The sequence below is a fragment of the Schistocerca gregaria genome, chromosome X (genome assembly GCF_023897955.1).
Source record: "Schistocerca gregaria isolate iqSchGreg1 chromosome X, iqSchGreg1.2, whole genome shotgun sequence".
Taxonomy (NCBI): Eukaryota; Metazoa; Arthropoda; class Insecta; order Orthoptera; family Acrididae; genus Schistocerca; species Schistocerca gregaria.
This window is the reverse complement of record NC_064931.1, coordinates 104,941,484-104,953,713: the sequence shown is the minus strand read 5'-3', so window position 1 is coordinate 104,953,713 and position 12,230 is coordinate 104,941,484. Positions and strand designations below refer to the sequence as shown.

Below are 12,230 nucleotides of genomic sequence, written 5' to 3'. Positions count from 1 at the left end.
ACTGAATGTATGCCTGCAAGAGTGGAAGCTGTCATCAAGGCTAAGGGTGGGCCAATACCATACTGAATTCCGGCATTACCAGGTGGAGGGTGCCACAAACTTTTAAGTAATTTTCAGCTAGGTGTCCGGATACTTTTGATGATATAGTGTACTGCTGAACTGGTTAACTGTTCATACATGGAAAGACATGAGAGGTGCAAAAATCTAGATATAGCAATAAGAGAGATGTATTGTAGCGTATAATTAATTGCAAGTCAAAAGACAATGAACCTTGAGTGGTGTTGAAACGAGCATTGTTACTTACAGTACAAGATATTCATGTAAATATTTTTTAAATGTTTTGTAGAGGTTAATGTTTAAGAGGAAACTCAAATGAGAATTGAGTTTTTATTTCATAGCCCATGGATGGATGAATGAGCGAATGGGCTGAGGATTGCTGAGGGAATGCGTTCCACTTTCAGAGCTTTGTTGCTTAGTGTATGACGAAAACTGTAAAAATCTAAGTCATAATGTTACATGTGAAGTCTTCTCTATCGGATTGGTTGTGGATTCAGATCTGGGGTTTGGGTTAGCCCAAAGAGGGGATGTATGTAATGCTGTATCTAAATTTTGGGAGTTACTGAATTAAAAGCAGTTCCATTGCAGTTGTGTGTGAGGCAAGCAGGCTAGCACAGCAGCACTGCTGTGTAATTTTACAAGCAAGTGTCTGTTAACTGCAAAGCCTCCGGGCCAAGCTGTACAATTGTGGTGACATTGCAGAAAGTCTGTGCGACTATGGCTAGCCTGCAGAGTATTTCCACCCCATGGAGACAAAAGGGTGTTGCTTTGAATCTGCCTTGAAGCAATTTATCAACACAAGTGTGTTAATAACCACTATAAATACCTTCTGACTCTAGCACAGTTAAGCACAGTCTGGCAGTACCCTCCTTGACATTGGTTCCACACAAGTCCCCATCACACAGGACAGCCAGCAGCTGATGCTGGTATGGGCAGCCAGCAGCTGACGCTGGTCTGGGAAGCCAGCTCTACCAGACTAGCTCACAGTGCTAAATCTGCACCCTTGGACTTACAACAACACAACAGATGAGCTGTCCCTGAGGCTCCAGGCAACATCAAACTTCTGTCTTCGAGGGCTGAGGTTCACAGTCAGGTTGGTACTACCATCATCCTTCCACTCCAGCGTGAGCTTATAACCTGGTAGCAGTGAACACCTATGAGTATTCAGTAGATGCACATGTTATTGGCACTGCTTTTACAGGGCTATGTAGTGGAAACTTATGCATATTGTGCTGAGTGGAGTAAACAATGCCAGCAGAGCAGAAATAGGACACCAAATGGCCATCCCGCCACCGTGACCTTCCGACATCATAAGCACTTCTGGTGAACACACTTTCGCCTGCAGAGAGTGTATCCAGAGGCATCACAGCACGCTGATGATGTAACTCCAGATGAAATAAAATATGCTGTGTCTTGCAGCAGAATTTTCCTAGTGAAACTGGCCAGCATCACCACCTCCATAGCTTGCCACTCCGCCAACTCCACACCACAGTGGCCCCACTCATCCCCATTCACTATAGTGTGTTTTTTGGTGTTTCATGTTTTAATATTTTCATAAATACTGTATGTTTTAAAGTTTGTTAAATTTTTACATAAACTGAGAGGCAATTTGCTGTATATTTCTATAGACGGAGCTGCCCTTTCTAACATTGTTGTTATGGTCAACATTGTACTTAAAACTGGTTCTTTGGTAAATGTGGTACTTTTTACTATTTTTATGTTTTCTCACCTTTTAAGTAATATATCTTTTAAAGGCTGTTAATTTTTCACATCAGCTGAACAGCATTTTCTTCGATCTGAAGATGCTCGTCAATCAGCTGGAATGCGTTATGTTTTATTGAAATCAAAACTATTAAAAGATTTTAGCAAATAAATCAAATTGCTGTAGCTCCGTCACCCGATCACGTTATGTCTTACAAGTACCTGTTATTTCATTCAGCTAATGCTTCTGAATGTTTTCTGATCAAATTATGATAAACAGTAATTTCACATTAAAAGGAGTTTCACAATATTATGCTACAGCCACTCCCCAGATGTATTGGTAACACATAATTAATACTGTGTGTGTTAATGTGTGTGTATTTTGTTTTGCAGTACAAAATGTCCGAAGTCTGCTACTCATTGCCAGTTCACAGCTCACAAAGATGTTTTCATACTAAAATTTCTACACAAAAGGAATTGTTAGAGGATACAGTGTCATTTACTTACAGAGCTTACAAGAGTTCTCTTATATTGCAAATGAATTTATTAAACACGGTACTCCGTGTTACTGAATATTAAAACAGTAGGAATACAGACAATGGTTTAGAATTGAACTGTGTTGAAAATGTGGCACCTTGTTCATACATTTTTGAGCAAAAATTGCTAACTTAATAAAAGTGAGCAATTATAAAAATATCTGTAACTGGAAAAAGAAATATTAAATCTGAAACCTTTAACAAAACAATAATAATCTGATGAATGGGAACAAAAGATGACTAGCTTTTTGTGTTAATAACTATTTGCTATATGGAAGCTTAACAACTAAACAGTGATGAAAAGGCAGTCATTGAAATGATTGCAGAAATTATACATCAAATGTGACTTCAGTGATGATTTCTTTCATTAAATGGAAATGCTGTACATTAATACTATGGCTGGATGTTTGCATTACAAAAACCTACATCGCCAGTTCAGTAATGGAACAACATACCACCAACTTCTGGTCAAATACATTATAAACATTTTTAGCATTTTAGTATAAAACTAGGTATAAAAATTTATTAACCTTAAATTATAAAATAATAACAATCATATCTTTGTTTACTACTGAACTCCTTTTGCATTTTTAAAGTCTCATTTTTGTTTTCTGAGCAAGCACTATTCAGTGAACAATATGGCCATGTTGAAAACAACAGGATGCCAGTTTTCTCAAAATTTTGTGTCATTCACTCAACCTTCTTCAATAATTTACAGATTCTTTATTTATATATATAGTATCTCAACTTAAAATAAATTTTTACATAAAAGAAAAGTGACTGTACACAATATTATTTAAAAATGAGAAGAGTACATAGCACTATTGTCCATAATAAAACATCTGTACAACATTAAAATGGAAGCACTATTTGGGTGGAGGAAAGTGCCAACATAATACTAGTTTGGACACAGACCAAATTACAGGTCTAGAGTGTTGATTCAACATGAGGGATTTCCTTCTCATCTGTACAAATGCCACTGCCCGAATCTGAGTCATTGCTATGAGGACTTGAGTAGTTCGCAGCTTCTTGTAGTCTCATCAACATGTTTAACTAAAACAGAAAACATTTTGCGTTAGATCTGACTTAACTCACACTATACAACGCACATCATATTTAATCAGTATACTTACTAAAGGGTCACCCTCTGTATCACTCTGTGTTGAGCTTAGTGATTTAATACTGCTTCCTCCTATGCCACTGCCTTGTTGGATATCATAGCCAACATCTTCAGGGCGAAGCCTATAATAAAACAAGGAGAAAGTAAATGAAAAGCTTCTGCACCAGGCATTGTACTGAAGACTGGGTGGATAACATTTTATCGACTTTTTAGCCACCTCAAGTGGTTATATCTCCACAAGATTTGGGCTGAGTGCTCCTTGGCAATTGTCAAGTGAGAATAGATGCAGTGTGGTTGTTAGCCTTGTCCTTATACAGCCTTTGTACTCTGGCTGTGATGTCACAGATGCTCAGTGCATTGCCCTATAAGGCAATGTTTTCATGCCATGTCTGATGTGACCATTTTAAGCTTGGAATTACTGGATTCCATACTGTACAGAGTTGCAAATAACCATCTTTACTGAGGATGTTATAGAAATTTTGATCTCCGTATCTTCTTTTATTAAACTATCCCAGAAAATGCTTGTCCCTGTGATGATAGATGCAATTTGATGCCCATTTTCCAATGCATGTTCAGCTGTCTTCCATTTCTTTGGATAGCATAGCTGCAGACAACTCTCGTGTTCAATCCAATGTTGATCTACAGGGTGTTTCAAAAATGACTGGTATATTTGAAATGGCAATAAAAACTAAACGAGCAGCGATAGAAATACACAGTTTGTTGCAATATGCTTGGGACAACAGTACATTTTCAGGATGACAAACTTTCGAAATTACAGTAGTTACAATTTTCAACAACAGATGGCGCTGCAAGTGATGTGAAAGATATAGAAGACAACGCAGTCTGTGGGTGCGCCATTCTGTATGTCATCTTTCTGCTGTAAGCGTGTGCTGTTCACAACGTGCAAGTGTGCTGTGGACAACATGGTTTATTCCTTAGAACAGAGGATTTTTCTGGTGTTGGAATTCCACCGCCTAGAACACAGTGTTGTTGCAACAAGACGAAGTTTTCAACGGAGGTTTAATGTAACCAAAGGACCGAAAAGCGATACAATAAAGGATCTGTTTGAAAAATTTTAACGGACTGGGAACATGACGGATGAACGTGCTGAAAAGGTGGGCGTACGGCAACCACAGAGGGCAACGCGCAGCAGGTGATCCAACAGCGGCCTCGGGTTTCTGTTCGCCGTGTTGCAGCTGCGGTCCAAATGACGCCAACGTCCACGTATCGTCTCATGCGCCAGAGTTTACACCTCTATCCATACAAAATTCAAACACGGCAACCCCTCAGCGCCGCTACCATTGCTGCACGAGAGACATTCGCTAACGATATAGTGCACAGGATTGATGACAGCGATATGCATGTGGGCAGCATTTGGTTTACTGACGAAGCTTATTTTTACCTGGACGGCTTCGTCAATAAACAGAACTGGCGCATATGGGGAACCGAAAAGCCCCATGTTGCAGTCCCATCGTCCCTGCATCCTCAAATAGTACTGGTCTGGGCCGCCATTTCTTCCAAAGGAATCATTGGCCCATTTTTCAGATCCGAAACGATTACTGCATCACACTATCTGGACATTCTTCGTGAATTTGTGGCGGTACAAACTGCCTTAGACGACACTGCGAACACCTCGTGGTTTATGCAAGATGGTGCGCGGCCACATCGCACGGCCGACGTCTTTAATTTCCTGAATGAATATTTCGATGATCGTGTGATTGCTTTGGGCTATCCGTAACATACAGGAGGCGGTGTGGATTGGCCTCCCTATTCGCCAGACATGAACCCCTGTGACTTCTTTCTGTGGGGACACTTGAAAGACCAGGTGTACCGCCAGAATCCAGAAACAATTGAACAGCTGAAGCAGTACATCTCATCTGCATGTGAAACCATTCCGCCAGACACGTTGTCAAAGGTTTCGGGTAATTTCATTCAGAGACTACGCCATATTATTGCTACGCATGGTGGATATGTGGAAAATATCGTACTATAGAGTTTCCCAGACTGCAGCGCCATCTGTTGTTGACAATTGTAACTACTGTAATTTCGAAAGGTTGTCTGCCTGAAAATGTACTGTTGTCCCAAGCATATTGCAACAAATGGTGTATTTCTATCGCTGCTCATTTAGTTTGTATTGCCGTTTCAAATATACTGGTCATTTTTGAAACACCCTGTATCATCACGATATGCCTCACATAACACTATCTGAATCATAATGTATTTCATAAACACTGAAAACTTTGAAGCTTCCATTATCTTTCACATGCCTCATGAGTTGGTGCATTCTAGCGAGACCTGACGTTTGACTATTTTATCTGCTTGTGTGCCAAATAATTTCCCCAATTAATAAACCACATAATGGTAAAATATAATTTCTGGTCAAATACATTATAAAGATTTTAAGCATTTTAGTATAAAACTAGGTATAAAAATTTACTCTGATACTCAGTAATGTTCTGCTTGTGGGTACCTCTTCAAACTGCTTGCAATATTTGTTTATTTTTTTGCCACTCTCATGGAAGATTTTTGATAGGTGGTTCAGTTCTTGTGGTAAATTTTCAACACCAGAGACGCCTTCCACTTGAACCAAGACCATCAGAACAGTGCACTTTTGAGAAGGGTAGCTACAGCTGAAAACTTACAGATAGATGTCAAATGAATGGGTTTTCTGTATACATTACGGCTGTGACACCCACTGGGTTTTTGGAAGACAAAGACATCGAGGAAAAGTAATTTTCCATCTTTTTCAACATCCAGCATGAAATTAATGTGTCATTGAGATAGCACTAAAAACAACTCAGCTTCGTGGGAGCTGTGTCCAAGGTGATATCCTCTATGTACAAGATAATATCCTCTAAGTTCTCCAAGAACAGGTTAGCTATGGCTGGAGCTAACAGACTCCCCATCTCAATACTGCTCATAATACTCTGTGCTGTACTAAAAATTAGATGAAGAGAGGGTGTGCTCAAACAGATTCCCCACCATGCCATAAAAGAACTGGGAGAACAGATATCCTGGCATTTACTGGAACCATATATGAATAATGAGACCAGATCAAAGTTGAACATAATATCATAGCCTTCCAAGATGCAGACACTTAATTTGCCTGACAAAAATGTCTGCATACTTTAAAGTGATGCATGCAGTGGCCTACATGTGGAGTAAGGAGTTCGGCAAAAAGTTTTGCCAATTTTTATGTTGTCGATCCATTTATGTTCATGATAGGTTGTAGGTGTATCTTCTTCTGGTGCTCCTTTGGCAAGCCATGTACTGTAGTTGTCCTTCAGGAGAAGGTTCTTGATAGCACTGGCTTCCAGTGATCACTCCTTGAGTAGCTTCAATGTTTTCCTTCCTATTCTTGAATTTAAAATGGGTGCAACAGGCAATAGATAAAAATACTGATTTATTTGGCAATGGACAAGCACCAGTGACGTCATGGTTTGTACCATGACTATGTATAGACAAGGGCAACAATTACAGAGCAGTCAGTTACCACTTGATAATGGCTAAGGAGCACTTGACATAGCAGACAGCTTGATACTTTCCCCCATAATATTGCTATGATACAATGCATTAAGACATTATTTGAATGAATTATAAAATACAGTACTAGTACAATGGTTTGAGCAACCCACCTCAGATAACCAACTACATAAAATTCTTTGTTGTGGTCCACTATGTGGGATTAAAACTAAATTTGACAAATAGACATATTAAATTTACCGACAAACACATGAATTTTTTAATGTACAAAAGAACAGGCTGGAAAAATAATTGGAACACAAATAAATAATAATCTCTGAATTATGAAAGTATCTCAAACATGTAAACCTGATAATATTGTAAATGATGTTTGGGACTTATTACCACACAACCACGAAAAATATTGCCACAGGACTTACAAACTGTTGTTTGACAAAATGCAGTGTGCGAGTCAACATGGCTGGCACCCCACACTTTCAAAAACCTGCACTTATATTGTGTTTGAGGGCTGTAATAACCAAAATGTTATGGAACTGGTATCAGTATGTGAAAACAACCATCAGCACAATTGTGTAGGACAGTGAGTTGCAGACGTTGCAGCAATCGCCATGTTCGAAAAACGCAGCAGCAGTGTGGTGCAGCTGACAATCCAGTATAACAGTGTCCAACATTACAACATATTTTCAGTGACCATGCACCACACATTTTCACAGGTTTGTTGCAAATTAACTGAGTCACCTATTGCAAAGAGCATGTCTACTGTACAGCTGATAACTGAAAGATGGTGTGGTAGTCTGACAAATCATTGGTTTCATTGTACTCTTGGGTCAATCATAGAAACATGATTCTATAGTCTTAAGATCCATCATCCAATACAGTAGGCCAGAGGCAGCAGTTAAATGGTATCAAACTTGTGTTACTGTCCAGAATTTGGACCTCTGGTGCCAGAACAGGAACACACAGTTACTATTATCTCACAGACTGAATGTATCTGAGAATGTTTCACTTTTTTTCAAAGAGGATAGTATATCTTTGGAACAATGGATCTGGTAACTAAATATGTTTTCTACAGGAATGGTTAGAATACCAAAACGTTAATTTATCAACATCTCGAGTGCCCATAAAATTAGATCTGATACCTATTTAACATCTGTGGGCTTACATGACATATCAGATCTAAGTTTTCCTGCGACATGACAATGAACACAAAGTCAAACTCACCATGCAGTAATATTTGCAAGTTATCATACATATATTATTAACTTGGTCAAATGTGATCATTCCCTGTTCCATATACTGAAGTTTTAGTTCAACAATTCTGAAGATCTCTTAACATCTAGGAAACTAAGTTTACAACACTAGAAGAAACTAAGTGGAAATTGTTTCCAAAACTGATTTACAAGGACTAAAAAATGATTTACTAGAATGGGAAAGTGCTCAGATTTTCATATCAACGACTTTGAGAAAATACAATGATGGAAACGGTCTCTGTGCTTTTATTATTGTATGTCTCAGAACTTCTGTAGTAACCTTCATTTAATCAAGTACAACAGACACCTCTATCAACATAATCTTAAGAAATTTTGATGCAATATTTAATGTACAAATAAATACACACTTGTTAAATTACAGAATCAAAGAGTGACTAGTGGAGGTTTCCAAGTTGATTAAGTTGTTTAACCTTTTGCGTGAACTTGGTATTATGGTAGTCACAGTGATTGTATACTACACTTCCTGATGTGTACAGTGTTATTTTCAGAAGCTTCTTTAAATCACAGATGATGAGATGATGATGCAGCAATAAATTTTGAAATCAGAATGTACAATGTATGATTTATCCAAGATTTCTCTGAACATGCCAATGTACATAGGAGAAACAGCTACCACATTAGCAGCGATCACTACCAAGGCTGAGAAAAATGCACAACGATGGGAGTAAGTCTCATAAGTTGCCTGCACCACTGAAAGTCACTTATCCATTTTGCTGCTATAGACGAGCTCTTTGCATTCTGTGCTGAGGCTGCTTTTATTATGGCTGTACTGCTTGGCAAATGCTTTTGCCTGTGTTGAGAAATGGTGTCTCGGCCAATATGAAATACTTATCATCCAATTTTTCGAAAATTATTACATGAAAAATTTGCTTTTTGCACACCTCACAATATTGTATCTTCAGTAGATAAAGAATTAAGTTTCTTTTCATTATCCATCATACTTACTGTGCTGCATGAAATTAAGTAACACAATGCACAACATTTTTTAGAGTTCACAGAGAACGTGGTTGATTTTAGCTAATACATTGCAGCGAATGAAATGTAGATAAAATCTCGAAATTTGATTTAAAACTGAGAGCAGAAGGATATCTCATTTTGTTCTCAAGTTATTGGATTTTATATCAGAAGAGCGGTCATGTGCAATGTGCTCATTCACGACCTTAAGCATCGTGAATAGTGATCATAACAATCGACGTGTTTCATAAATGATTCAAGATATCGAAACGAGGTTTTCTGCAGAGGATAGCACGCAATGAGGCACATATACTGTATGATACATATTCGAAACTTTTTTATTCAATGGCATATGGAAGTAACGCATCTGTAGGAGAGGGGGGTCGGTGGTCTAAGGTGCATTCAGATGTCTATAGCATTGTACGAAAATCCAAGTGTCATGCATATACAGGGTGTTACAAAAAGGTACGGCCAAACTTTCAGGAAACATTCCTCACACACAAATAAAGAAAAGATGTTATGTGGACATGTGTCTGGAAATGCTTCATTTCCATGTTAGAGCTCATTTTAGCTTCGTCTGTATGTACTGTACTTCCTCAATTCACCGCCAGTTGGCCCAATTGAAGGAAGGTAATGTTGACTTCGGTGCTTGTGTTGACATGCGACTCATTGCTCTACAGTACTAGCATCAAGCACATCAGTATGTAGCATCAACAGGTTAGTGTTCATCATGAACATGGTTTTTGTAGTCAGTGCAATGTTTACAAATGCGGAGTTGGCATATGCCCATTTGATGTATGGATTAGCACGGGGCAATAGCCGTGGCGCGGTACGTTGATTTCCAGAACGAAGGTGTCCCGACAGGAAGACGTTCGAAGCAATTGATCGGCGTCTTAGGCAGCACGGAACATTCCAGCCTATGACTCGTGAGTGGGGAAAACCTAGAACGATGAGGACACCTGCAATGGACCAGGCAATTCTTCGTACAGTTGACGATAACCCTAATGTCAGCATCAGAGAAGTTGCTGCTGTACAAGGTAACGTTGACCACGTCACTGTATGGAGAGTGCTACAGGAGAAACAGTTGTTTCCGTACCATGTACAGCGTGTGCAGGCACTATCAGCAGCTGATTGGCCTCCACGGGTATACTTCTGCGAATGGTTCATCCAACAATGTGTCAATCCTCATTTCAATGCAAATGTTCTCTTTATGGATGAGGCTTCATTCCAACGTGATCAAATTGTAAATTTTCACAATCAACATGTGTGGGCTGACGAGAATCAGCACGCAATTGTGCAATCACGTCATCGACACAGATTTTCTGTGAACGTTTGGGCAGGCATTGTTGGTGATGTCTTGATTCGGCCCCATGTTCTTCCACCTATGCTCAATGGAGCATGTTATCATGATTTCATACGGGATACTCTACTTGTGCAGCTAGAACATGTGCCTTTACAAATACGACACATCATGTGGTTCATGCACTATGGAGCTCCTGCACATTTCAGTCGAAGTGTTCGTACGCTTCTAAACAACAGATTCGGTGACTGATGGATTGGTAGAGGTGGACCAATTCCATGGCCTTCACACTCTCCTGACATCAACACTCTTGATTTTCATTTATGAGGGCATTTGAAAGCTCTTGTCTACGTAACCCCGGTACCAAATGTAGAGACTCTTCGTGCTCGTATTGTGGACGGCTGTGATACAATACGCCATTCTCCAGGGCTGCATCAGCGCATCAGGGATTCTATGCGACCGAGGGTGGATGCATGTATCCTCGCTGATGGAGGACATTTTGTACATTTCCTGTAACAAAGTGTTTGAAGTCACGCTGGTACGTTCTGTTGCTGTGTGTTTCCATTCCATGATTAATGTGATTTGAAGAGAAGTAATAAAATGAGTAACATGGAAAGTAAGTGTTTCCGGACACAAGTCCACATAACATATTTTCTTTCTTTGTGTGTGAGGAATGTTTCCTGAAACTTTGGCCATACCTTTTTGTAACACCCTGTATACGTCAACACCATCTGGGGAATGGCATGGCAAGACGTGTATACATCCCCACAATAGTGAAAGGGTTAATTCAATGAGCTGAGTGGATGAGCTCCACAAATTTCAAAGAACAATTAATCTGTGTCTAAAACAAACAGCATTTTATACAAGAACTTCAGTCTTGCTTCTTATGAGGGCCTCCTGTGTGTTTGACTGAGAGAGTTACTATGTCTGACACTAAGTTAAAAACCACCTGATTGACCTCTCAGTGATAGAATGTCTGAAAATATTCATATTATGAGGAACCAGAAAAGCAAACTCTAGGACATTCTACAAGGAAATACATCACTGGCCTGGGATTTCTGATCGAAGTACAAGAACAGTGCTACACCAGTAACTTGTGTTACATACACGAAATGTTGCCAAGTCATGAAATAACCAAGTAAGGGGTGGAGATAGGGCTGGGATGGGGGGTAGGGAGGGGAGGAAGTGTTCAGTTAGTTAATTTAATGAGAAGACAGATTTTCATTTGTGAGGCTTCAGAAACAAAAATTTTAGTACAGGACAGTAATAATATATAACACTACAAATGCTTGTTGCATTGCCCAAATATAACAGTGTAGTCTGCTATAGCTGAATTTGGGATGCGTTGGATCCATACTTTCTGTGGGCTAAGTATGATCGTAACTATGACTTTGAACTGAAATTATGATACATTAAAGAAGTATCTGAGAGGCAAATTGGCAGAACTTTATGAGACTGTAATTGCGAAGACGATAGAGAGGGAGTTTATGTATCTTCTCATCGAGAAAAATTATGTATAATCTTGCATAATGACACTGATTGGCACACGCTGTTAACTGCTTTGATTCCATGTGATTTTTCTCCAGAGGTACCTAAAAGCTAAGATTTGTAAATTTTTCTGGAAAGACCGAATAATTAAGGAAAATACCAGATGTTCCTTTTATTTATAAAATAATTGCTTTCCTAGTTTTCTTTGTTTGATATAATCCTTCAAAAAGTTGGAGGTATTTCTCCAACATGCACTACACTGATAGATACATAGACCTGATATATGGTTTTGGGCTTTAATATTCTTCTGTCCTCTCACA

General features: G+C 39.1%; 1 protein-coding gene across 12 annotated transcripts in view; it reads right to left on the bottom strand.

The window, feature by feature from the left end:
* Positions 1-2,279: 2,279 nt before the first annotated feature.
* The window catches only part of LOC126297857 (protein sickie), a 1,116,277-nt gene continuing 1,106,326 nt past the window's right edge, over positions 2,280-12,230 (bottom strand). For 10 of the 12 annotated variants that reach the window (XM_049989129.1, XM_049989132.1, XM_049989131.1 and 7 more), the window contains 2 exons: positions 3,428-3,536; positions 2,286-3,347 (listed from right to left, as the gene is read on the bottom strand). In XM_049989129.1, the coding sequence (XP_049845086.1) occupies positions 3,222-3,347; positions 3,428-3,536 (235 nt within the window). In that variant the 3' untranslated portion in view covers positions 2,286-3,221. Of the gene's footprint in view, positions 3,348-3,427; positions 3,537-12,230 lie in introns of all 12 variants that reach the window. The other 2 variants (XM_049989128.1, XM_049989130.1) reach the window with 1 other exon arrangement.